Source organism: Coloeus monedula (assembly GCF_965178545.1).
Source record: "Coloeus monedula genome assembly, chromosome: 22".
In the NCBI taxonomy this organism is placed as follows: domain Eukaryota; kingdom Metazoa; phylum Chordata; class Aves; order Passeriformes; family Corvidae; genus Coloeus; species Coloeus monedula.
Genome location: NC_138802.1, coordinates 7,808,742 through 7,832,977, shown reverse-complemented (window position 1 = coordinate 7,832,977; position 24,236 = coordinate 7,808,742). Strand labels below are relative to the sequence as shown.

Below are 24,236 nucleotides of genomic sequence, written 5' to 3'. Positions count from 1 at the left end.
CCCCGGCTCCGCTCCCCGAGCACGGCTGTCCCCCAGCACCCCCGAGCTTTAACTCGCTGCCGCCTGCCTTATCCCCCCCGCTGCCGCGGGCTGTCTGGCGCCTCCCGCAATAAATGGCTCTCGTGCATCCGGAGCGGGGCTCTGCTGGCTGCTCACACCCACCCCACGGCGCGACACGCCGCACACCTGTGTGCTCACACGCGTGTGCCCGCACTCTCGGGCCCAGGCGCCCCAGGAACTCGCACTCACGCACTGCTGCAGGGGTGCGCTCACGCGAGGCTGCGCAGCCCCGTGCTCGCCCTCTCGTGCACGAGCAGGGCTCACACCCGTGCACCGGCACAGCGCGGCAGCGCTGCCATCGCCGTCACGCGCTCGCGCCCCACGCACCTGTGCTCCCACGCATGCGCGCGCCCGTGCCCTCGCGCGCCGCACCTTGCACGTGTGCGCGCGCCCCTCCTTGCACACGTGTCCTCGCGCGCCCCTCCTTGCACACGTGTGCGCGCGCCGCACGTTGCACACCTGTCCTCGCGCACCCCTCCTTGCACACGTGTGCGCGCGCCGCACGTTGCACACCTGTCCTCGCGCACCCCTCCTTGCACACGTGTGCGCGCGCCGCACGTTGCACACCTGTCCTCGCGCGCCCCTCCTTGCACACGTGTGCGCGCGCCCCTCCTTGCACACCTGTCCTCGCGCGCCCCTCCTTGCACACCTGTCCTCGCGCGCCCCTCCTTGCACACGTGTGCGCGCGCCCCCGCCCGCCCGCGCCAGCCACGTGACAGCGCGGGCGGGGCCTCTCTCCCGGTGCGGCCCCGGTCCCTGCGGCGATCGCGTGCGCTCACTCGCGCATGCGCGGGGCCGCCGCCGCCTTCAGCCCTCCCGGCTCCTCGGGGCTCTCTGCTCGCCCTCCGGCCAGCGCGGCACCGGCAGGGTTACCTCTGGTTTTCCCTTGCTCAGTCTCCGTTGGGCGTGTCTCGGCTCCCAAAAGTAACCTAAGGGTTTCTTGCCCTTGGGTTTCCCGCCCTCAGCTTCCCCTCAGATTTCCTCCCTGCCATAATTCCCCCTGAGACTTGTTCCCAACTTCCCTCTTTTCCTCTGTCCCTCCCCAGCTCTTTCCCTCTGTACTTTCCCCTTCTCCCCCAGCCTCCCTGGCTCGGGGGTCCTTCCCCTGCGTCCCGCAGTGAGGGATGAGTGCTTCCCCCCCAAAATGGGTGCAGACCCCCAGGGTTAGGCGTGCACCAGCCCCTTCCCAGCCCCCGGTGCCGCCCAGTCCCGCCGAGTGAGACCGTGTGGGGCTGATCCGGGCGTGTGGGGCTGGTCTCGATGGGTGCGGTGACTGGGGGGGAAGGGGGAATTCTGACCCCGGTGTGTGTGTGGGGCTGACCTCGTGTGTGTGTGTGTGGGGCTGACCGCGGTGTGTGTGTGTGACTGACCCCGGTGTGTGTGTGTGGGGCTGACCCCGGTGTGTGTGTGTGGGACTGACCCCGGTGTGTGTGGGACTGACCCCGTGTGTGTGTGTGTGACTGACCCCGGTGTGTGTGTGACTGACCCTGGTGTGTGTGGGACTGACCCCGGTGTGCGTGTGTGGGGCTGACCCCGGTGTGCGTGTGTGGGGCTGACCCCGGTGTGTGTGGGACTGACCCCGGTGTGCGTGTGTGGGGCTGACCCCGGTGTGTGTGTGTGGGACTGACCCCGGTGTGTGTGTGGGGGGCTGACCCCGATGTGTGTGTGGGACTGACCCCGGTGTGTGTGGGGCTGACCCCGGTGTGTGTGTGGGGCTGACCCCGGTGTGTGTGTGGGACTGACCCCGGTGTGTGTGTGTGGGGCTGACCCCGGTGTGTGTGTGGGGCTGACCCCGGTGTGTGTGTGTGACTGACCCCGGTGTGTGTGTGTGTGACTGACCCCGGTGTGTGTGTGTGTGACTGACCCCGGTGTGCGTGTGTGGGGCTGACCCCGGTGTGCGTGTGTGGGACTGACCCCGGTGTGCGTGTGTGTGACTGACCCCGGTGTGTGTGTGACTGACCCCGGTGTGCGTGTGTGGGACTGACCCCGGTGTGTGTGTGTGGGACTGACCCCGGTGTGCGTGTGTGGGACTGACCCCGGTGTGTGTGTGTGTGACTGACCCCGGTGTGTGTGTGGGGCTGACCCCGGTGTGTGTGTGGGGCTGACCCCGGTGTGTGTGTGTGTGGGACTGACCCCGGTGTGTGTGTGTGTGACTGACCCCGGTGTGCGTGTGTGGGGCTGACCCCGGTGTGCGTGTGTGGGACTGACCCCGGTGTGTGTGTGTGTGACTGACCCCGGTGTGTGTGGGGCTGACCCCGGTGTGCGTGTGTGGGACTGACCCCGGTGTGTGTGTGGGGCTGACCCCGGTGTGTGTGGTCTGACCCCGGTGTGCGTGTGTGGGGCTGACCCCGGTGTGTGTGTGTGTGACTGACCCCGTGTGTGTGTGTGGGGCTGACCCCGGTGTGTGTGTGTGGGGCTGACCCCGGTGTGTGTGTGTGTGACTGACCCCGGTGTGTGTGTGTGTGACTGACCCCGGTGTGTGTGTGGGACTGACCCCGGTGTGTGTGTGTGGGGCTGACCCCGGTGTGTGTGTGGGACTGACCCCGGTGTGTGTGTGTGGGGCTGACCCCGGTGTGTGTGTGACTGACCCCGGTGTGTGTGTGGGGCTGACCCCGGTGTGTGTGTGTGGGACTGACCCCGGTGTGTGTGTGTGGGACTGACCCCGGTGTGTGTGTGGGACTGACCCCGGTGTGTGTGTGGGACTGACCCCGGTGTGTGTGTGTGTGACTGACCCCGTGTGTGTGTGTGGGGCTGACCCCGGTGTGCGTGTGTGGGGCTGACCCCGGTGTGTGTGTGACTGACCCCGGTGTGTGTGTGTGGGACTGACCCCGGTGTGTGTGTGGGACTGACCCCGGTGTGCGTGTGTGGGACTGACCCCGGTGTGTGTGTGTGTGACTGACCCCGGTGTGTGTGTGGGGCTGACCCCGGTGTGTGTGTGACTGACCCTGGTGTGTGTGGGACTGACCCCGGTGTGTGTGTGGGGCTGACCCCGGTGTGTGTGTGTGACTGACCCCGGTGTGTGTGTGTGGGGCTGACCCCGGTGTGTGTGTGGGACTGGCCCCGGTGTGTGTGTGGGACTGACCCCGGTGTGTGTGTGTGGGGCTGACCCCGGTGTGTGTGTGGGGCTGACCCCGGTGTGTGTGTGTGTGACTGACCCCGGTGTGTGTGTGGCTGACCCCGGTGTGCGTGTGTGGGGCTGACCCCGGTGTGTGTGTGTGGGGCTGACCCCGGTGTGTGTGTGGGGCTGACCCCGGTGCGTGTGTGGGGCTGACCCCGGTGTGTGTGTGACTGACCCCGTGTGTGTGTGTGGGGCTGACCCCGGTGTGTGTGTGTGGGGCTGACCCCGGTGTGTGTGTGACTGACCCCGGTGTGTGTGTGGGACTGACCCCGGTGTGCGTGTGTGGGGCTGACCCCGGTGTGTGTGTGACTGACCCCGGTGTGTGTGTGTGGGACTGACCCCGGTGTGTGTGTGGGACTGACCCCGGTGTGCGTGTGTGGGACTGACCCCGGTGTGTGTGTGTGTGACTGACCCCGGTGTGTGTGTGTGACTGACCCCGGTGTGTGTGTGACTGACCCCGGTGTGTGTGTGGGGCTGACCCCGGTGTGTGTGTGTGGGGCTGACCCTGGTGTGTGTGTGTGGGACTGACCCTGGTGTGTGTGTGGGGCTGACCCCAGTGTGTGTGTGACTGACCCTGGTGTGTGTGGGACTGACCCCGGTGTGTGTGTGGGGCTGACCCCGGTGTGTGTGTGTGACTGACCCCGGTGTGTGTGTGTGTGACTGACCCCGGTGTGTGTGGGGCTGACCCCGGTGTGTGTGTGTGGGGCTGACCCCGGTGTGTGTGTGGGACTGGCCCCGGTGTGTGTGTGGGACTGACCCCGGTGTGTGTGTGTGGGGCTGACCCCGGTGTGTGTGTGGGGCTGACCCCGGTGTGTGTGTGTGTGACTGACCCCGGTGTGTGTGTGGCTGACCCCGGTGTGCGTGTGTGGGGCTGACCCCGGTGTGTGTGTGTGGGGCTGACCCCGGTGTGTGTGTGGGGCTGACCCCGGTGCGTGTGTGGGGCTGACCCCGGTGTGTGTGTGACTGACCCCGTGTGTGTGTGTGGGGCTGACCCCGGTGTGTGTGTGGGACTGACCCCGGTGTGTGTGTGTGGGGCTGACCCCGTGTGTGGGGCTGACCCCGTGTGTGTGTGTGTGACTGACCCCGTGTGTGTGTGTGGGGCTGACCCCGTGTGTGTGGGGCTGACCCCGGTGTGTGACTGGGGCGATGGCCATGGAGGCAGTGAAGGTGGCCATGCCCTGGGGTGCTGGGCGATCGCCGGTGTGGACAGCGGTGGGGCCGGTGCCTCCTGTGGAGCCCCCCGGGCAGTTCTCCTTCAGTGGGGCGTTCAGTGAGGAGCACAGCACCAAGCACGTTACAACGAGATCGCCTACCCGCTCGTGGAGGTCAGTGGGGACCCAGGGCAGCCCCACACAGCCAGGGATGGGGGTAGTTTTGGGCACCACAATGAGAGAAAGAGCTCCAGGAGCATGTGTTCAATGCTCTCAGGCACAGGGTGGGATTGTTGGGGTGTCCATGCAGGGCCAGGAGTTGGACTCTGATCCTTGTGGGTCCCTTCCAGCTGAGGATATTCTGTGAACACATAGCCTGAGACATGGGCTGAGGAGTTTTACAGGTGATCCCTAAATGGAGCAGGATCCACTTGATCTTCCCCACACTGGAAGGTGTCCCTGCCCATGGCAGGATGGTGGAATGAGATGAACTTTAAGGTTCCTCCCAACCCAAACCTCAGCCTCGCTTAGACTGGCAAAATGAGAGGGGATCCATTTGTTTCCTTGTTAACAGATGAGCACAGAAAACAGCTGTGGTGAGAAATGAACCTGTTAAGTAAAAAAAGACCAACCTCCCTCCCCCAAAAAAAGTTTTTTTAGAAGAAGTAACATGGATTAAATGGCTCATGATGGTTTTAAGATGGAAGTTCCTGATCATGAGAACAAGCAGGGCTAGAAACAGAAGATACTAGATTAATACGTTCTTTTTTTCTTATTTAAACCTTAAGAAATCCAATTATTTTCTGTTCCTACCACACTTCTCTGAAATAGGGACAAGTGACAGTGAGCAGCTTGCCAATCAAAACTTATTCAACACTAGAGACCATCCCTTTGGCCACCCGACAAACAACTATTGTTGTAGTTGTCTCTTTCAATCTCATAAGATTTTGTGCCCTATGGCAAAAATATTCTGGTTTTCTAAGTGTTGGTGTTGTCAACTGCTTTTCAACACCTGCATTGCTTCAAGATTCCCAGTTTTAAGAGAAAAACATTGATTTATATGCTAATTTTGTAATTACTATACTCTGATGGTGTGTGGAGATTAAGCAGCTGTTTGATGTTTACTTCCAGCTCTTTCTTTTAAATACCTTTTAGGGGGCGGGGATGACTCTGGACAATGTATTTCCAGTTAGGCAAAGATGATGGTAGTTTTCTTTGGTTTTTTCCCCATTTCCAGGGTGTCACGGAAGGCTACAATGGCACCATCTTTGCCTGTGGCCAGAGTGGCAGTGGGAAGTCACTCACCATGCAGGGAGTTGTGGATCCTTCCTCACAGAAAGGGATCTTTCCCAGGGCATTTGAACACATCTTTGAGAGCACACAGGTGGATGTGAAAGAAATCCTGTCGGTAAGTTTTTACTAGAAAGACTTTTTTGGTGTCCTATCTCAAGAAGTGAGTGGTGATGGCACATGAAGTGTGAATAGGGACAGGTTTGGGGTGCACTGCTTCTCATCCTTAAGCTGAGGCCTGTCCACAGTCCGATGAACTGCACCCTTATCCCACACGACATTATGGACCTGAGGTGTGGAAGGACCAAAAGTCCCTTGCAGTGTTGAGTGGCTCCAGCTGGTTTGAATTGCCAGGGGAGATTGGATGGGGTGCTGATGGGTGGTGGGCACCCAGCTGTGGGAGGGGCTCTGTGGGCTGCCCGTGCTGTGCAGCCTCTCCCCAAATCCTCCCTGTGTTGTGCAGTGTGCTGAACATGCCAAGCTCTGGCTGAGAGCCTCCTACCTGGAGATCTACAGTGAGGACATACGAGACCTTCTAGGAGCTGACACCAAGCAGAAGCTGGAGGTGAGGCGGACTCATGGTGTCTTAATTAAGTGCTTTAATTAGCTCAGATAGGTGTTACCATGACTTACAGAAGTGCAGCAATGGTCTCTGTCAGAAGCTTGAGTGCTAGAATATGAAGTTATGTGAGGAATATGGAAGCTAAGAGGGGCTTTTGAGGGACTTCAGTGAAAGTTTAGGAACAGGATGCAGTTGGAGACATGTGTGGTGTATCCCACATGATAGTGGCTGGTAGCTCAGCAGCAGCTCTGTGAAAGTCCTTCACTGGACAAGGATGGAATAAAGTGCCCATGGGGCAGTTTCTTCCTCATCCTCTTCATCTCATGCTTGTCTCTAAAGCAGGAGAATTCTGGGCTTTATAAATGTTAAATCTGATCCAGTGGAGCCATGGATGATCTCTTTAGCTGCCTAAACCAAAAAGGCTGATCCATTTTGAGGGGCCACAGCAGGTATTACTCCCCATGGGAACACATGTGAAGTTTACAGGACCGCAGGAGGGTAAACTCTCCTGAAATCCTAATCAGGGGGCTGATCTTTATAACATTTACCTCTTGGTGGCTTTGCAGATCTTTTTGTATGTGTTCCTGGAGGGAGCCTGAAATCTCCTGTCCCAATTTGCTTCCTTGCAGGACTGCACTGGTAAATCAAACCAAGGCAGTAGCACCTTGAGACACTCTGGGATGGCAACAGACGCAAACTGCCTTACAGGGTAGATATTTCTAACAGCTTTCTGGCTTTAAGGCAGGCAAACCCCTCTCTGCTCCATGTTCCAAGTGTGCTTCACCTGTCTGGTGCTGAGGGAGAGTGGGAGAAGGGGACTTCTTGCTGCAGTTTCCCATCCTTTGTTCCACATCCGCGGTGACACGGGTTTCCATGGTGACGCAGTTGGCACTGGGAGGGCAGGAGCTGGGCAGAGCAGTTTCCAGGGTAACTCTGTCACTCTGCCTGTTGCTGCCTCCACTGAGTACTTGAGGGAGTCGTGTCCTGCGGAAACAAATCCCAGGCTGACCCACTGCATTCCTCTGTGTCCCCCAGTTCCCCCCTGAATCCCATTTTTGTTCATTCCTTTGCCTTTCACCTCAGTGACTACAGCCATGTCCTTGGTCAGGTGTTCCTTGGGGACTCTGCAACGCCCCCAGACAGAGCCAGGCCAGTCCTGAGGTTCTCAGTAGCACAGGCAAGTCACAGTGTATGAACACTTTGGCTGTGACTGTACCTGGATTCATCCCGGGCATCGTGGCTTTGGAACAAGGATAAATCCCACCCAGTTAAGTTTTCAGCCACTTTTGCTATGTTCTGTGGGATTTTTTAACAGCAAACACTATTTTACATCATTTCTTGTGAACATCACTGAAGTATCTGAGCCTCCTCTTTGGAAGTCACAGTGCCAAACGTGGTCTGTGTTGCTCTGTCGTGACAACTGTATCTCGATATCCCAGCTGACATGATAAAGATAGTTTTAGTGATGAACTTAGCAGATGTGGGGTGTAACAGAGCTGTGGAAAATTAATTCAGCTCATTTAAAATTCCCAGTGTGGAGGGGGCTGGTGTAGGAGTGCAGGGATCTCTGGATTATTTGTATTTTTTATGTAGGTTTGATGGGTAACTCAAAACTTTGGATATTTCCATTGCTTATTAGCATTCTGTATGAAACTTTTCATCTGTGTGGTTGATAATTACTGAGAAGGTGCTGTTGGGTATTTAATTCTCTGCCCCAACCAAGGGGCCCAAATAGGATTTTTGCTCATTTAAAAATTTATTAATCTGGAGAAAAATGATGACAGTTCACCTGTGTGTGACGGGTGTGACTCTGGGAATGCTGTCAGTGAGCTCAAGCCACCCACTCAGAGCAGAGAGTTCAGCAAAGCACTGGGAACAATATCTGGGAATATTGTATCTGTGCTTTGATATTAAAAAAAGCTTCCTATGATTGAGGAGATCTTAGAGCCTTTGCCATAATAGGTGAGATGTATTTTGATTCTTGTTTAAAATATGCAGCTTAATAATAGAGAAGATGGAGGGTGGATAGGAGCTGGGTTCCTCATGGCCTGGGGGATGTCTGAATCAATCAGCAACTTTTTTAACTTAAATTCTTTTAGCCATGAAGGTGGTTCCCTCTTTTTCTGTGGTTTTATTCCTCCTTCAGAAATAAGGCTTTTTGGTGGCAGTCAGATGTGTTTTTCTCATACTGCAGTTTAATTTCATGTAGCACGCAAGCTTCCAGGCCATTCCCAGTGTAATTTTCCATGGTTTCAGTGCCTCTGGTCTGACCTGGTTTGCGTTGTCCTGTTGGCAGCTGAAGGAGCACCCAGAGCAGGGGGTGTTTGTGAAGGGGCTGTCCCTGCACGCCGTGCCCAGCATGGCACAGTGTGAGCAGCTGGTGGACACGGGCTGCAGGAACAGAGCAGTGCTCTTCACCCTCATGAACAAGGACTCCTCCCAGCCCCACTCTGCCTTCACTGTCAGGATGGAAATCTGCACTGTAGGTGGCTACCTGGATGTCCTGCCTTAGGCCTGGGCCTAGCAGGGTGCAGGATCTGTGTGGTCACTCATCATCCCACAGCTACCCTTAGATCCCAAATGATTGTAGGTCCAGGAGAAAAATCCTCTTCTCTGTGAGGGTGGGGAGGCCCTGGCACAGGGTGCTCAGAGCGGCTGTGGCTGCCCCTGGATCCCTGGAAATGCCCAAGGCCAGGGCTGGACGGGGCTTGGAGCAACCTGGGATGGTGGAAGGTGTCCCTGCCCATGGCAGGGGTGGAATGAGATGAGTCTTAGGGTCCCTCCCAACCAAAACAATGCAGGTCATATCACCCGACAATTCCTTCACTGAGCTTAATCATAGGGCATATTTTTAAAAGATGGAAGAATCCTTTAATAAAGTTTTAGCGACTAATTTTCGTTTCATGAGTATCTTATTGGTATTTCTTTAGTTGGAAGAGCTGCCTCGCTGGGTCCGAACAGGGCGCTGGAGAGGGCTTTTCTGGGACCAGAAAATTAATCTCTGCCTTGTCTTTGACCCTGGCTGCAAACAGCTTGGCTTCGTTTTCTTCAGCTGTTTCAGTCACACAACATCTTCCAAAATTGTGGTTCCAGATGTTGATGACAGTACCTCATTTTCCACTCAGTAAGTGAGGGATTTAGGGAGTTCCTGAATTAGTACAGACAGTGGATGCATTGTGTGGGTCTATCAAATCCCAATTTTAATCCCAACAGGGAAGAAGAAGTGTTTGCACTCCTCTTCTGTGCTCCATATTGGTGCAGGGCCCTCAGTCTAGGCTGAATTTCTCTGATTTCTCTGGCTGAAATTGTAAATACTGTGGAAATATATGGAGGGGGCAGTGTGTGTGTGTGTTCAGAGCTCACTGGGAGAGTAAGAACAGGCATGAATTTTTATTGTGGATCCTGCTGAAGAAAGCACTAAAATGTGCAGTGTTAAGATTTAAACAGATCTTTATTTGCTTCAGGGAGTCAGGCCCCAATGCAGACAGAGAACAGGGCTGGAGCAGGATGTGGTGCTGAGAGAGTCCTGGCTCTTGACTGTTGAGATGCTTCCTTCTAAGAGCTATGTGGGAATTGTTTCCATGCAGATGAGCGAGGGCAGGACCACCTTAGGGCTGCCAAACTCAACTTAGTGGATCTGGCAGGAAGTGAGAGACAGTCAAGAACTGCTGCTCAACGGGGCCACCAAAATCAACCTCTCCCTGTCCGCCCTGGTCGATGGCAGGTGCAGACACATTCCCTCCCGAGACTCCAGGCTGACCAGGCTGCTCCAGGACTCCCTGGGAGGGAACACCAGGACCCTGATGGTGGCATGCGTGTCTCTGGCTGATGACAGCTGTGAGGAAAGCCTCAGCACCCTGCGCTATGCAAATCCAGCCAAGAACATCAGGAACAAGCCCTGCATCAACGAGGACCCCAAGGATGTGCTGCTGAGGGAATATCAGGAGGAGGTTAAGAAGCTGAAGGCCATTCTGGCTGAACACATGGACACAAGTGACTTGTCGGGTAGGAGAGTCCTTATTGGCTGCAGAGATGTCAAAAAAGGGGGTTTTACACATAAAATGCTAGCTAAATTTCACCTCAACCTTTCCCTTACCTATTGGAGGAAGAGTTCTCCATTCTGGTTACAGACTTTTCCTTCACTGCTGCCAAATTGACCTTATTCCACTGGCAAAGACCATCTCAATAATCCAGTGTTTTCAATAGTGACAAATTCTGTTAGAAAATGCTGACATGATTCAAATCCTTCGTTATTTTTGGTGATTGTGGCTAGAATTTGGTCAGTTGCAGAAGAGAGGTTTCGGCCAGAAGAACAAAAATGAGCTGCAAAAGAAATAATACTGTAAAATTCTTTATTGAATATATATATATGTATATATATATATTTTCAAAGTGAGCATTCAGCTCTTGTTCTCCTACCATGTGAATGTTTGGCACTACAAGAGAAGTTTTGCCCTCCTTAGGGCAGTGCTTGAGGACTCAGCCCAGCCTCAGCACACTTGCTCTTTCCTCTGGAGGAGGAACAGCAAGTGTAGGAACAAATGGGGAAAAACAGTCTTTAGGGAGCTGATCACCTGGGAAGAATTAAAAAAGGGCAACTTTCAGCAGGGGAATAAGGCTGTAGGATGACTTTTTCCCCCTTTCTGCCACCTTTCAGAAATAGCTGTGAACAAAGAAGGTAATTTCCTTGCACTTTTCATTTTCCCAGTGTCTTTTATCTCCCAAGTCTGTAGCATAGCCCTGGAAAAAAGCCTCCTGTTATTCTTTGAAAGAGATATTTGTATCTATAAATACCATATAATTAAATTCACTTTCATGTTTCCCCTGAAGCTGGAACCTCTGCCTCTCTCCCCACACCTATGGAGCCCCAGGCCTGTGGGTGTTCTGGCAGCGAGCGTGGTTTGAAGGAGCACAGGGGTTGCCATGTTCTTTCTTGGCACCCACCTTCTTTGTTCTCTTGCCAGGAATTCTGCAGACAGTCCCACCCAGTGACTGTGAGTGATTTTTATTTCTACTTTGCTTTGTAGGGCTTCTACCTGCTGAGGCTGCTCACCTGGGAGCAAATCCAGCTCCCTGCCTCAAACCCCAGGTGGATCTGGAAGCAGAGAAGCAGCTGATCGGAGAAGTAAGTTGGGAAGGGATATCCAACTTTGAGTGGCTTTGACTAAAACTTTGTCATAGTAATCATTACAAATATGGTTCAGCCTTTCCAGAACACTTCTCTTTTTCTATTTCTTTCTCTATTTTCTAATCCTTGGACTTCTCCTATGAACAGACCATGTGTTATGGAGGCCATGTGCCTTATTACAGCCCACCTCTTGTTCCCACCTCTCTGGAGATGGATTAGAATGTATTCCCAGGAAGAATTTTTGGAGTAACTACATGTGAAATTGTCAGAGAAGGGAGGAACAGAGTTGAGGAAAGCAGTAGTCAAAGATGTTAGGAACAGAGATGAAGAAAATGAGGAATACAGAGCCAGGAGGAACAATGAGGAGCCAGAGGGAAACAAAACTCTCTCCTTGCTCTTTAGAAAGTTCATTCCAGGGCACCACAACCACCCAAGGCAGCCGTTTCTAGGGCTGAAGAGTCACTTTCCATCACTACTGTGTCAAGTCACAGAAAATGTCAGTGAATACGGGGTGGTGGAGTTGTATTGGGATGGGTGTAAGGTGTGACCTGGAATGGAGCTGGATGTGACCTCGGGAACAGTCACAGCGCTGTTGCTGTGCCTTACAGGAGTACAAGGAGAGGCTGGCCCGGCTCCAGGCCAGCTACCAAGCGGAGCAGGTGCCCCGCACCCACCTGGAGAAGGACATCAGCAGCCTGAGGGATGACTTTGATCTCAAGGTGTCTGTTCTCAAGGATCTCCTCAGGAAGGAAGCAGGTGTGGAGGAGGCGGGTGGAGGCTGCGCAGCCAAGCCCAGGTGCCCTCAGGAGCAGGGGCTGTTTCTGCAGTCAGATCTGTGGCAGCCACTGCAGCCTTTAAAAGGCAGCGGCTGCTACTGCAGCAATGCTGCCTGGCAGGAGCAGTCCCTGCTCCCAACCCGCCCTTATCCACAGCAGGAGCAGGAACTCTGCCTCTCCTGGGCCAGATTTAAGACTGTCCCAGCTTTGTCCTCTCCCCTATTTCCCTGATTTCTTTCCGTGTCGGGACCAGCCTGACCCAACCCTGTAAGCCTTGAGGCAATGAAAAGCCTCATTTTTGAATGAAACACCTGCTTTTTGCCCACGTAGCAGAGTTCCCCCTGGCTGAGGGCAGCGTGTCTATGGAGCAGAGGTCACTGCTCTGTCCCAATCCCACTGGACTCTCATTCCCGAGGGCGGGGTGGCTGCCGCAGTCTCTCCCTCCATATGCAAATGTGCTGCGGCACTTGCTCTCCCGGTGGATTATCCACACCATCGCTCACTGCAAGGCAGACATTCCTCTCACATCCTGTAAATTGTTGCCAGCTCTCCTCTCCATTACTACTTTTCATTGACACCCGCAGTGCCTCAGGGCATGGTTTGCAATGTGTTTATACAGCACTTATCACCCACTAGCAATCGTGGAACCTATATTCTTCACTTTTGGTGCTATCAGTTTCTAAGGTGAAGGCTTGAGAGGTTCTTTATTTTTTCCCCTCTGATTACAAATCAGAGCCTCTGAAATGGATTATTTTTGGAGCCAGGCTCTCCCAGCCCTGTACAATCTGCATTCCTTACCCGATACACCCTCTTGGTCTTTCATGGTTTTTACTGACGAGCAGTAGGTGAATGACAGTCCTTTTCCTTTCAAACACGTCATTCCTAGCTTTGGGTGAAGGCTTTGGGGGATGGTTTCACAGATATATGTCTAGTTTTTCACAGCTCATTACCAACATTGTGGGGATTTCCACTTTTCAGCTGACACATGGACTAGAACGACCTCTGGCCAGACACCTTCACATGAAGCTGGTGTTGCTTCAGCGCAGGAAGAGCCAATGTCAGCCCAGGTACCCTTGAGGCTCCTTCTCCCCTCGGGATGAATAAACCTGAGTGGGTAATGTTGTGCTTTATCTCCCCCAGGACTCTCATTGCGTCTTTCCAGAGCTACAGCCTTTGTTTTCCTTTTGTCTCCAGCACTCAGCAGCACCTGGGACTGTCACAGACACTGGTGGGGTGAGCAGGGGCAGTGCTGGAGCAGTGGGAGCTGTCACTGCCCCGGGGATTTCCCTGCCTGCAGACCAGCAGCTGGTGCTTGCCAGGTCAGTGATATCCCTGCTCATGCCAACTGTCCCCTGGGCAGCACCCACAGGCAGCAGCAGGTGCCTTCTGCCATGACACCACAGCTGCTGAGCTCCAGCTGTCAGTGCAGCCCCAAATCAGGCACATGTGAGTTAAAATGATGAACTGGTTTGGGTGGGAAGCTCATCCCATCCCACCCCCTGCCATGGGCAGGGACACCTTCCACTGTCCCAGGCTGCTCCAAGCCCCTTCCAGCCTGGCCTTGGGCACTGCCAGGGATCCAGGGGCAGCCCCGGCTGCTCTGGGCACCCTGTGCCAGGGCCTGCCCACCCTCCCAGGGAACAATTCCTTCCCAATATCCCATCTAACCCTGCCCTCTGGCAGTGGGAGCCATTCCCCCTTGTCCTGGCACTCCAGGCCCATGTCCAAAGTCCCTCTCCAGCTTTCTTGGAGCGCCTTTAGGGCAGCAAGAGGGGCTCTAAGGTGTCCCTGGAGCCTTCTCTTCTCCAGGCTGTTTTTACCCCAAAAGTAACTTTGCCCTATTTGGGTGGATGAAGAGCTGTTCCTCGTGGTGCTCGGTGAGGCCAAGCGCCAGAATTGTGAGAGAAAAATGGGGATGTTCAAGTCAGCAGACGTGGATGCCAAAAAGTGTGTGTTCCTGGTAACAAATCCTGCCTGGAGCTGCAGGCAGGGGAGTCTTAAGTGCCCACACAAGTTATGGAGATGCCTCCTTTTCCTCTTGAAAGAGGTCCTTGAAGGGTACTTGGAGCCCTCTCATGTACCTACAGGTAAGGCAGCAGCTGTCCTGTGGCTCATGGGTGGACTCTTCCCATCACTGAGGCCACTTTTGCCTCCAGCTCATGCATCTCACAGTGTTTGCAGCACATCAGCCAGAACTGACAGCAAAATTTCCCAATAATCCTATTTTAGGGGCACTGTCTCCTGGAGGACAGGGCTGGGATATGAAGGATGCAGGCTCAAGACTTGTGCTCAGCCCATCTCAAAGGCAACCCCTTTCAAGGTTTTCTCCATGTGAGAGCTATCCTGAGAGAATTCCCTCAGCCAGAGTACACCACCATGTACTGAAGCAGCATGGGGGCTTGGGCTGCTCCAGAAATACACGACTGAAGCAAATTCTGCTGGTTTCTTGCTTACTCCATTGTGCAGAACGATATCACAATTAGAAAAGCTCAACCTGAGATATGCTGTGGATGACAGAGTTTGATTCTGAACAGTTCTGTGGGTTTTAACCAGCCCTTTTGTGGGTTTTAACCAGTCTTTCAGCTTTCCTGTGGCATGTGCTTGCTCTGTTGGGTCTCTCCTGGTTCAAAAAGGAGCTGCTATGAATTGCAGAACAGCAGTGTCTGTAATTTGTGGGCAGTTCTGTCTGTTAATGGAGAGATCTTCAAAGAGACCCTTCATTTGGATATCAAATGTTAGTGGTCCTATTGCAGGACTGGTCCTATTGCAAGAATTAATCCTATTCCTTTTGTGTCAAACAAGGGAAAATGCCCTTCTAATCACATTGTTAAATCCAGGTTCTGTGCAGATTGGGCAGGAGGGTTTGGTTCCACAGGCATGGGGATTTCAAAGCTGCCTGTTCAAGCTTTACACATCGGGGCAGCTCAGCAGAGCAAGGATTGAATCCTTGGATTCAATCGTGTATTAAGCAAAGGAAGGGGAAGGTCGCCTGGCGGGAGCAGTGCAGCAGAATAGCAGGTCAGTTCTGGGGGAGAATGAGCCATTTCAGAGGGTTTGGAGATAATTAAGAGGCTGTTATCAGTAAAGGGCTTATCAGCCAATTTGAGCCAGTGCTGGCCTACCTGAGCTATCTGCTCTGCTCCAGATCCTGTGCAGACAAAGGAATGGCTCTGGAGCATGGCTTTATTTCCATGTCAGAGCATGATTTCAAATACAGGCCTGTGCCAGTGCTCCATTAACAACACTGAGGTCACACAATCATCAACTGTGGCTGATACTACCCCAAAATGGAAACGACACTGTGGGTTTCAGCTCTACCACTCCCACATCCACCATTTAAAATAACACTCTGTGTAATTTTGGCACCTTTTGTGCATCTTAAAAAAACCCTAAATGTAGTAATATATTCAATGTTTATTTAAATAAGAATTTAAATATACATTACACAAAACAAGGGATTTAAAGAGAATTTTGTGAGCGTAGATATGGATTTCTGGACATCCTTGTTGACTGAGGTGTTTGGAGTAACACATGCTTTGCCTTTGTGGAGTATTTTGCCCAGAGCAGCTGTGGCTGCCCCATCCCTGGAAGTGTCCAAGGCCAGGTACTGGAAGGTGTCCCTGCCCATGGCAGGGGGTGGGACAAGATGGTCTTTAAGGTCCTCCCAACCCAAACCATTCTGGGATTCTACTTCTGACAGAAACTGTTAATAATAAGTAGAATTTGCCATGATAACTCAGGGCAAAAAATCTTATCACAATTCCCAAGTTTCTGTGTTTCCCTAAATGTCACCCATGGAAGGACGTGCATCCTCCGTGCTTGTGCAGCCGGTTCTTAGTACCACTAAGCTCAGAGAAGTGTTTCCCTTCTCCAGGCTGCAGATGCTGGAGCAGCAGGCGGTCGGGGGAGAGAGAACAAGCTCAAAACAAGGACCTGAAGGAAAAGCACAAACGCCGGAAGAAATACGCGGACGAGCGGAGGCTGCAGCTGGTGGCTGCACTGCAGGAATCCAACCAGGACAGCAGTGAGCGGGCTCTCCTCAACGTCTACGACTCCATCCAGGAGAAGGTTCGAGCCAAGAGCAAGATGCTGGAGAAGGTGCAGGGAAAGGTGAGGGAGCAGCTCCTTCCTCCTCTACATCCCCGTTTTTTACGTTACAGGGTTTAGGGCTGTAGGTTTAGAGAATGACTCTGGCTGTATCAATATTTCATACACCACGTGGTTTGTGTGGGTTTTTGCGAAATCCCAGATGCAACAGCCCTCAGGTGGGGAATTAAGCTTTTGAAGCCCAAACCCCACCAGTTTTAAAGGCTCGGTGATACTTGGCTGGAGGAGGATGTGTTGGGATGGGAGGGGATGCGACTCCCTCTGCTGACCTATGGATCTGCTGCAGCTCCCATCAGTTCTAAGCACACTTTCTGGGGGAAGAAATAAAGCATAAAAGTAACGCTCTTAAATTTTACATTTAAAATCTTCATTTTCAAAACACTTGAAAATCAGTTTTGCTCTGATATTTAGTGGCAGAATCAGAGGGGCTGCAAAAAAAATTACATTTGTGTGTACAGTCCTAGACCTGCACATGAAGGACTTGCTTTATTTGGGTATTTAGGTTATCAAATAACTATTGCACCTTTTTAAACGAAGTTAGGAACTTCCAAGAGTTCCAACACTGCAACAGTAAGATTAGCTTCAGGTTCATTCAAAAATCATCCCTGTGGAGAAACAGGAGAAATCTTTCTTTAAAACAGACATGGAATAATATCTGCACACAAATTTCATGCTAATTTGTACCTAAATTAGAAATCTTTCCAAATATTGAAGCTTTCCTGACTGTCTTTCTCTAGCTCGCAAATTCCTGTACTCATAGTAACCATCGGTCTCTCCGCCTTATAATCCTGACCATTCGTTTTGTGGCCAGCTCCGGGCTGGCCAGACCGAGATCAAAGACCTGCAGCTGGAGTTTGGGCTGGAAAAGATGGATTATCTGAGCACCATCCAGCACCAGGAGCGGGACCTGATGCTCTGCCAGCAGCTGCTGGATCAGGTGCAGTCCCTTGTCCACCGCGACTGCAACTGCAGCAACCTGGAGAAGATCAGGCGTGAATCCGTCTGGGATGAGGAGAGCGGCTGCTGGAAAATTCCAGAGCCTGACATTCAAAAAACGCACCTGCCGCAGGTAAGGGGACAGGGCCCAGGTGAGAGGAAGGTGCTGTAGATGTCCGGAGGGTGATGCAGGCACGCAGCTGTGACAGGCTGTGTGCAGTTATAACATCTTCTACATAAAGTTCGTCTGGAAAGTTTGAATAACACGATCTAAGGTGGCACGAGGTGCGGCTCCCTCGGGAATCTCTGAGCAGTGCCGGGATCAGGGAGCGCAGTCAGGGCAGCAGTGATTGTTCTACACACAACGACTCTTAACGCCACCTCTTCCCACAGCCCAAACCTGCCCGGACAAGCCCCTCGAATGAGAGCGGGGAGCCAGCGGTATGGCCCATTCCTCCTCCATTTCTATCCCATTTTACCAATTTCGCCTTATCGCTGGGGCTGCTGACAGCGTTTCCCACCTGGACCACTGCAGGCTGGTGCTGGACAGGAGCGACAGCGAGACCACCGCCAGCAACTACTTCCGATCCCGGCGAGCCGGCCAGATCCTGCACCCAGACCAAGGTAACCCCCTTTTCCCAGATACCGCCGGCACTCTTCATTTCCCTCCTTTTCCTTGAGGAATCAAATGGCGACCCACCCAGGACCAATTCTGCCTCAACCCTTTGACCTCTCAGGGGTTTCTCGCAGGTCCTGCAGCCACCCACCGCAACCCCTTCCTCTCCCCTTCCAGCTCCCGCAGGCTCCGAGGGGGCTCCGAGCAGCGCCTGCACCATCCCCCAGCCCCGACCCTTCCGCCTGCAGTCCCTCGCCTTGGCTGCCACCGCCGACGCCAAGCGCAGGAGGGGCAAAGGCGGCTCCGGCAAAGGCGGCTCTGGCAAAGGCAGCTCCGGCGGCAAAGCCGCTTTTGGCCCACCGCGGTGTCCGAGAGCAGAGGGCGGCGGGGCCCTCCCTCACTCCTCCCTCACTCCTCCCTCACTCCTCCCTCGGGCGGCGGCGTTTGCGCTGCGTGCCGGCGCCGCGGAGCTGTCTGTCGCTGATTGGCTTGGGGCTGCGGGGCGCTGGCTCTGATTGGCTGGAGGCTGCGCGGCGCTGCGCTGATTGGCTGGAGGCTGCCCGCTTCTGAGGTGGTTCGGCGAGCAAGATGGCGGCGGCCGCTGTGGCTGTGTGGGGGCTGCTGGCGGCGCTGGCGGCGGGCGCTGAGGGGGGGCCCCGCACGCTGGTGCTGCTGGAGAACGGGAATTTGCGCGACACGCACTCGATGTTCTTCCGCAGCCTCGCGGGTACGGAGCGGGATTCCGGGAGGGGTTGGATGGAGCGGGAGGAGTGGGCTTGGGGACCCAGAGTCAGGATGGGGGAGAAGGTTGGAGTTACCTGAGGGAAAAGGGGATATTTGGGGTCTTCGGGTTAGGCCGAGGGAGGAGATGAGGTCCCCTGGCGGGGCTGAGGGCGGAGCCAGGGGTCCCTTGCTGGAAGGGGGGGTGTTTAGATTCCTGTGGTCAAGATAGGGGTCCCCTAGGGCAGAGGGGGGTGATCGGGGTTTCCGGGTCGGGATGAGGGAGGAGATTTGGGATCCTGCACCGGGCAGAGGGAGGAAATTGGAGTTTCCAGGCGGAAAAGAGGGGTGTTTGGGGTTCCCATGTCAGAGTGGAGGAGGAGACTGGGGTCACTGCCAGGCTGAGGGAGCAGATCGAGGTCCCCTGAAGGAGAATGGAGTGTTTGAGGTCTCCTGGTCAGGCTGTGGGAGGTGATGGGGGCTCTGTGCCTGCATGAGGGAGGAGATTGGGTTCCCCATGTCAGAATGGGGGAGGAGATCGGGGTCCCCTGGTCAGGCAGAAAAGGAGATTGGTGTTCCCGGGGAGAGGGGGTTGTTTGGGTTCTCCTGGTCAGAATGAAGAAGATTTGGGTCCCCATGTCAGGCTGAAGGAGGAGATTGAGAGGGGAGTGCTGTTGGTGTCCCCCGGTCAGGCTGAGTGTGAAGAAGGAGGAGATTGGGGTTCCCTGGTTTACAGGGAGGTGTTTGGGTCCCTTGGCCAAGCAGAGGGAGAAGACTGGGAACCCTGTGCCAGTCTGAGAGAGGAGATTTGGGTTCCCTGGAGAGTGGGGGGAGGCTGTTTGGGACCTTCTGGTCAGAATGAGGCAGGAGATGGGGGCTGTTTCCCCAGCTGTGCTGTGTTTGGGTCCTGCGCAGCGTCAGTCCCTGTTCGATGGGTGACAGCAGGGCATCCTTTGACATCTGGGCTCTTCAGGGGATCCACCCCCTTGGGTTTATGTGGGAATCCTCATGTGCTGCTCCTAAAAAGCCCCTAAGCCAGTTTTTCCAAACCACTCTTTCTTTGGGGGAATAAACCTCTGGATCCTGCTGCTGCTTTGCTGCTCCATGGGTGGTTTCAGGCCATGCAGAAGTTGTCACTTTTGTCTCCTGGCTGCAGACAGGGGCTTCGACCTCACCTTCCGGACAGCGGATGACGCCGGCCTGTCCCTGATAAAATACGGGGAATTCCTGTATGACAACCTCATCATCTTCTCCCCATCCATAGAAGGTAAATCCGTAAGGGGAAAGCTCTGGTAGCATTTCTGGAAGAGGATTTCCAGCTGTTTTGTGAATTTTAGTTAAATCTTACACTTTAGATGTACTCAGTAGCAAACTGCAGCTCCATCGTGGCCTGTATTGGTGGTTCTGCCATAGATTTGGTGATTTGCCATGGTTTAATTCTAATGGGAGGTTATTTCTGAGCTCTAGCCATGAATTGTTGCTGTTTGCTTTCAGACTTTGGTGGGAACATCAATGTGGAGACCATCACCGCGTTCATCGACGGCGGCGGCAGCGTCCTTGTCGCCGCCAGCTCAGACATCGGTGAGTGCAGATGTTCCCCTAGAGAATTAACTCACTGCAGCAAAAACAGCTGCTCCTTGTGCACCTCGGGTTTTGTGCTGTGAGGAAATGGGTGATTAATGCCTTTAGTAACATGTTCAGTGGGAATGCAGCTGGGGAGGTCATGTTGCTCCCTGGGGTTTGGCTCATAGAGCGTTGAACACATGACTCTCAGCTGAATTTACTTTTTCTTTTGAGTTTGTGTCTTGTAACGGAGAATCTGTTGTGTCCCTGCAGGTGACCCCCTGCGAGAGCTGGGCAGCGAGTGCGGGATCGAGTTCGATGAGGAGAGGACAGCGGTCATCGACCACCACAACTACGACATCTCCGACCCCGGCCAGGTAGCGGCTTTGCCTGCACCCTTGGGCTGCTTTAACGAGCACGTGGGTGCAAAGCTTTAGGGACAAGTCCTCTGGCCCTGTTCTTCCCATTTTTCCTCTATCCCTTCTCTCCTGTCCTTCTCCCAGGAAAGTGGTAAATAATCCATGTTGCAACATTCAGTTCTGCTGCTGTCAGCATCCTTCAGGCTCTAGTTTCAGATGGTCACCGTGTGCAGGCAGGGAGACTGATTAATGCTGGTTCTGGATCCCTCTGAAGCTTGGGGGGAATTTCACATGAGGATGCAGTGTGTCCGACACCAAGTGCAATGCTTCAGATGTGGGAGGGGAGATTTTCAGTCCCAGATTTTCAGATCAGTATAGAAACACAGAAACATTTCTACAGTTTTTCCTACCTGGTATAATCCAGCACTTTAAAATTAAATTATATATTAAGGTCTGAACTAAATATACTCTGATCATTTTTTGTTTAAGGTAAACTGTTGAAGCAGCACATATGTGCATGTTGTCCTGGTTTGAGAGTGAAGGTTGCTAAATACAGGGAAATTAAACACTAAAGGTGTTGCTGTCTTTATCAAGTGGCAGTTTATATTTCCTTGAGGATCAGTATTAACCTAACTTGATTATAAACAGAAAAATGCTGTTGTTTTGCTTTTTAATTGAACTACAACGTTCACCCAACAGTTGTAATTGTCTGTAAAAATGAAGTTAACTTTTAACTGCAGAGCTGTTGTTGTCATTAAACCCCGACTCACCTCACACAGATCTCTCTCGTTTCCCCAGCACACGCTCATCGTCGCCGACACTGAGAACCTGCTGAAGGCCCCCACCATTGTGGGGAAAGCAGCACTGAACCCCATCCTGTTCCGAGGAGTTGGGTGAGCAGCAGGGGCTGAGGTGGGGGTAGAGCAATGGAACCAGTGGTGTTGCTGTGAGGTGAGCATGGGGTCAGCCACTGGGGCTCTTAATGTGAGCTTAACAAATCTCTCTTGATTTCAAACAAAAAATAGAAGGAAACCCTCCAAAATAGCTTAGTTGTTGACTTAGGAATGGTTCCTAACAAATTAGTGGTGGAAATATTTAGTTTCTCAGCAGGTTCAAAGGGTGAGAAGGTCCATGGGGTTGACCAGGTGGCCACACGCTCCTCTGGGTGTAGGGGGCCCTGGGGATCTTTGTGCTGCTCACTGTGGCTTTCCCTGCAAGGATGGTGGCTGATCCCGACAACCCGCTGGTGCTGGATATCCTGACTGGCTCCTCCACCTCCTACTCCTTCTTCCCAGATAAACCCATCACTCAGGTACGCTCCCTTCCTTTCTCTGCTGTTTTGAGCTGTGCTTCTGCAATTTAGTCCCTTTAAATTCAGCTGCTTGGGAAAATCCTGGAGTGTTTGATTTCCTGATTGGTTTTGAAAGGATTGGGCTGTTGGCTGCTTCCCCATGTTGCCTTGGGAATCTTCCTCTCTGCTTTGTGCTCGTGGGGAGGTGTTCAGTGTGAGGTACACGTGCTCTGGAGGAGAGGCCGGCCTAGATCAAAGCATCTCTCCCATTCCATCCCACCCGGAGTGGCTATCAGAATCCTATTCCTTCTTTTTCTGAGCTTCGTGGTCGCTACTTAACTGCAGCTGGTGCTACGACAGCCAGACTGTCCCACTCCACGGCAAACTCTTCTTCATGCATTCCCCAATGGGCTAAGCCCTGTTCCACCTCGTTGCCCCGCAGTACCCGCACGCGGTGGGGAAGAACACGCTGCTGATCGCGGGGCTGCAGGCGCGGAACAACGCCCGCGTCGTCTTCAGCGGCTCCCTGGATTTCTTCAGCGACGCCTTCTTCAACTCCGCCGTGCAGAAAGCGACTCCTGGCTCCAAGAGGTGCGCTGGCTTCCCTGGCTGAGGAATGTTTGGGGAGTGGTTTGAGGACAAAAGTCCTGGGAAACAGGCAACAAATGTTTATGTTTTGGGAAAGAACAGAAAGCTTGAATTGAATCGGGGTGACATGTCTTTCGGTGTTGCGGAACAAAGAGCTTTGGAAAGCAGCTCCTTCCTCTAACCTCAGCTCAGTTTGTGTTGCTTTCACATCTGTTTGGTTTAGTTTGGGTTTGGCCCCTGGGTCTTCTCGGCTGTCTCAGCCTCCCGTGTTCCGCAGGTACTCGCAGACAGGTAACTACGAGCTGGCCGTGGCCCTGTCGCGCTGGGTGTTCAAGGAGGAGGGCGTTCTGCGCGTGGGCGCCGTGTCCCACCACCGCGTCGGGGAGCTGGCGCCGCCCAACGCCTACACCGTCACTGACCTCGTGGTGAGGCTGCCGGCCTGGCGGGGCGGGGGCACGTGGGGGCCGCCTGGGAATTGGGGAACATTGGAGCTCGGAGTCGGCCGAGGCTCGTTTTCAGGCATCGCTGGTTCGTTTGTCCCAGGAGTACAGCATTGTGATCGAGAAGCTCGCTGATGGCAAGTGGGTACCCTTCGACGGGGATGACATCCAGCTGGAGTTCGTGCGCATCGACCCCTTCGTGCGCACCTTCCTCAAGAGGAACGGTAGGTCCCCATCAGGAGGAGCAGGAGGTTCTCCTCAAGAGGAGCAGGAGGTCCCATCGCTGCTCTGGCCCCACACTGGGGGTGTTTTCACCTTCCACAGCTTCTCGTGTCCCCTCAGTGTCACCCTGTCTCTCCCTCAGGTGGCAAATACAGCGTGCAGTTCAAGCTGCCGGATGTCTATGGCGTGTTCCAGTTCAAAGTGGATTACAACCGGCTGGGATACACCCACCTCTACTCCTCCACACAGGTAAGCGTGGGGGAGTGAATCCCACCCTGTCCTGGCAGGAAAGGCTGCCCCAGGCTGCTGGACTGCAAGGGCTGCTCTGTCCCGTGCCAGGTGTCCGTGCGTCCCCTCCAGCACACGCAGTACGAGCGGTTCATCCCCTCGGCATATCCCTACTACGCCGGCGCCTTCTCCATGATGGTCGGCCTCTTCATGTTCAGCATTGTCTTCCTGCACATGAAGGAGAAGGAGAAATCCGACTGAGCTCCCTGTGGGAGCCTTTTCCTGGTGCCAGGAGGGCCGGGCAGTGCTCAGAGCCTCGCGTGTATCCGTGTGAGGACTGGTGGGTGCCGGATGCACTGTGGGGCTGCGTTTGGTCTTTTTTATTTTTACACCTGGGGGGGTTGTTGGGAATGAAAATTAAATTTTGGGGGGGGAAATCCATTGCCAAAGTCTCTGCAAACCCGGGGACTGAAACACTTCCGGTGTTTACTGATGAATCACTGTTTGTTTCACTTCATTGTTGGAATGATTTGGATTGCAGATTAACTCCCAGTTCAAAATAAAGTCCCTCGTTCCTCTCACCCTGGAGGGGAGTGAAGTGAATTCCTGGCGTGGGGCATTCAGTGCAGTCCTGGACCTGAGGGCTGTGTCCCCACCTCACCCTCGCCCGCTCCGGGCGTTCACCAGGGTGAGCTGGGAGAGAACAGTCAGATGGCGCTGGGGCTGGAGAGTGCTGAAAGGCAAAAAGCGGAGTCTGGGGAACTTGGGACACCCCAAAAAGCACAACGAAGGGTCTGGGCTGTCACCAAAGGCACACAGAGGACAGGACACCTCAAAACCCACCCTGTGCCCCGTAAAGCAAACAGGTGAGTTCAGGGATACTCCAAAGGCTCAGCAAGAGCCGGGGATCACCCCAAAATGCACACTGAGGTGTCTAGGGGAAAAAATACCAGCTGGAAGATGTGATCCCAAGAAAACTGGAGTGAAGTGGAGGAGCTGAAGGGGTGGCAGGGGTGTGAGATGGAGTGAGCGGCTTTTGGGGTGCACCAGGGCTGTTTTGAGATGGAAGGTGGAGAAATGA

At 53.8% G+C, this 24,236-nt stretch overlaps 2 protein-coding genes across 2 annotated transcripts; both read left to right on the top strand.

Moving 5' to 3' along the window:
* Positions 1-5,620: 5,620 nt before the first annotated feature.
* KIF17 (kinesin family member 17) lies at positions 5,621-18,259 on the top strand (the record flags this gene model as incomplete). Its single annotated transcript, XM_082295595.1, is given in 15 exon segments — positions 5,621-5,713; positions 6,083-6,184; positions 8,478-8,667; positions 9,769-9,859; positions 9,861-10,186; positions 10,839-10,859; positions 11,209-11,306; positions 11,918-12,065; positions 13,383-13,404; positions 15,960-15,996; positions 15,998-16,195; positions 17,004-17,261; positions 17,522-17,569; positions 17,664-17,752; positions 17,866-18,259. Coding segments are annotated over 15 exon segments (2,100 nt in total). The 5' UTR covers positions 5,621-5,635.
* Positions 18,260-18,327: 68 nt separating this feature from the next.
* Positions 18,328-23,718, top strand: DDOST (dolichyl-diphosphooligosaccharide--protein glycosyltransferase non-catalytic subunit). Its single transcript, XM_082295707.1, has 11 exons — positions 18,328-18,471; positions 19,621-19,731; positions 19,959-20,045; positions 20,301-20,404; positions 21,185-21,279; positions 21,605-21,698; positions 22,120-22,268; positions 22,543-22,690; positions 22,809-22,929; positions 23,070-23,176; positions 23,267-23,718. The coding sequence occupies exons 1-11, from the start codon at positions 18,333-18,335 to the stop codon at positions 23,414-23,416; spliced, it is 1,305 nt and encodes a 434-aa protein (XP_082151833.1). The 5' UTR covers positions 18,328-18,332; the 3' UTR covers positions 23,417-23,718.
* The last annotated feature ends 518 nt before the right edge of the window (positions 23,719-24,236 follow it).

What these genes read in the sequence shown, in the direction of transcription:
- DDOST (XM_082295707.1), top strand. Translation starts at nt 18,333, where the DNA reads ATGGCGGCGGCCGCTGTGGCTGTGTGGGGGCTGCTGGCGGCGCTGGCG. An exon ending in CTTCTCCCCATCCATAGAAG is followed by an intron (nt 19,732 to 19,958) that starts GTAAATCCGTAA and finishes GTTTGCTTTCAG; the next exon opens with ACTTTGGTGGGAACATCAAT. An exon ending in CAGATAAACCCATCACTCAG is followed by an intron (nt 21,699 to 22,119) that starts GTACGCTCCCTT and finishes GTTGCCCCGCAG; the next exon opens with TACCCGCACGCGGTGGGGAA.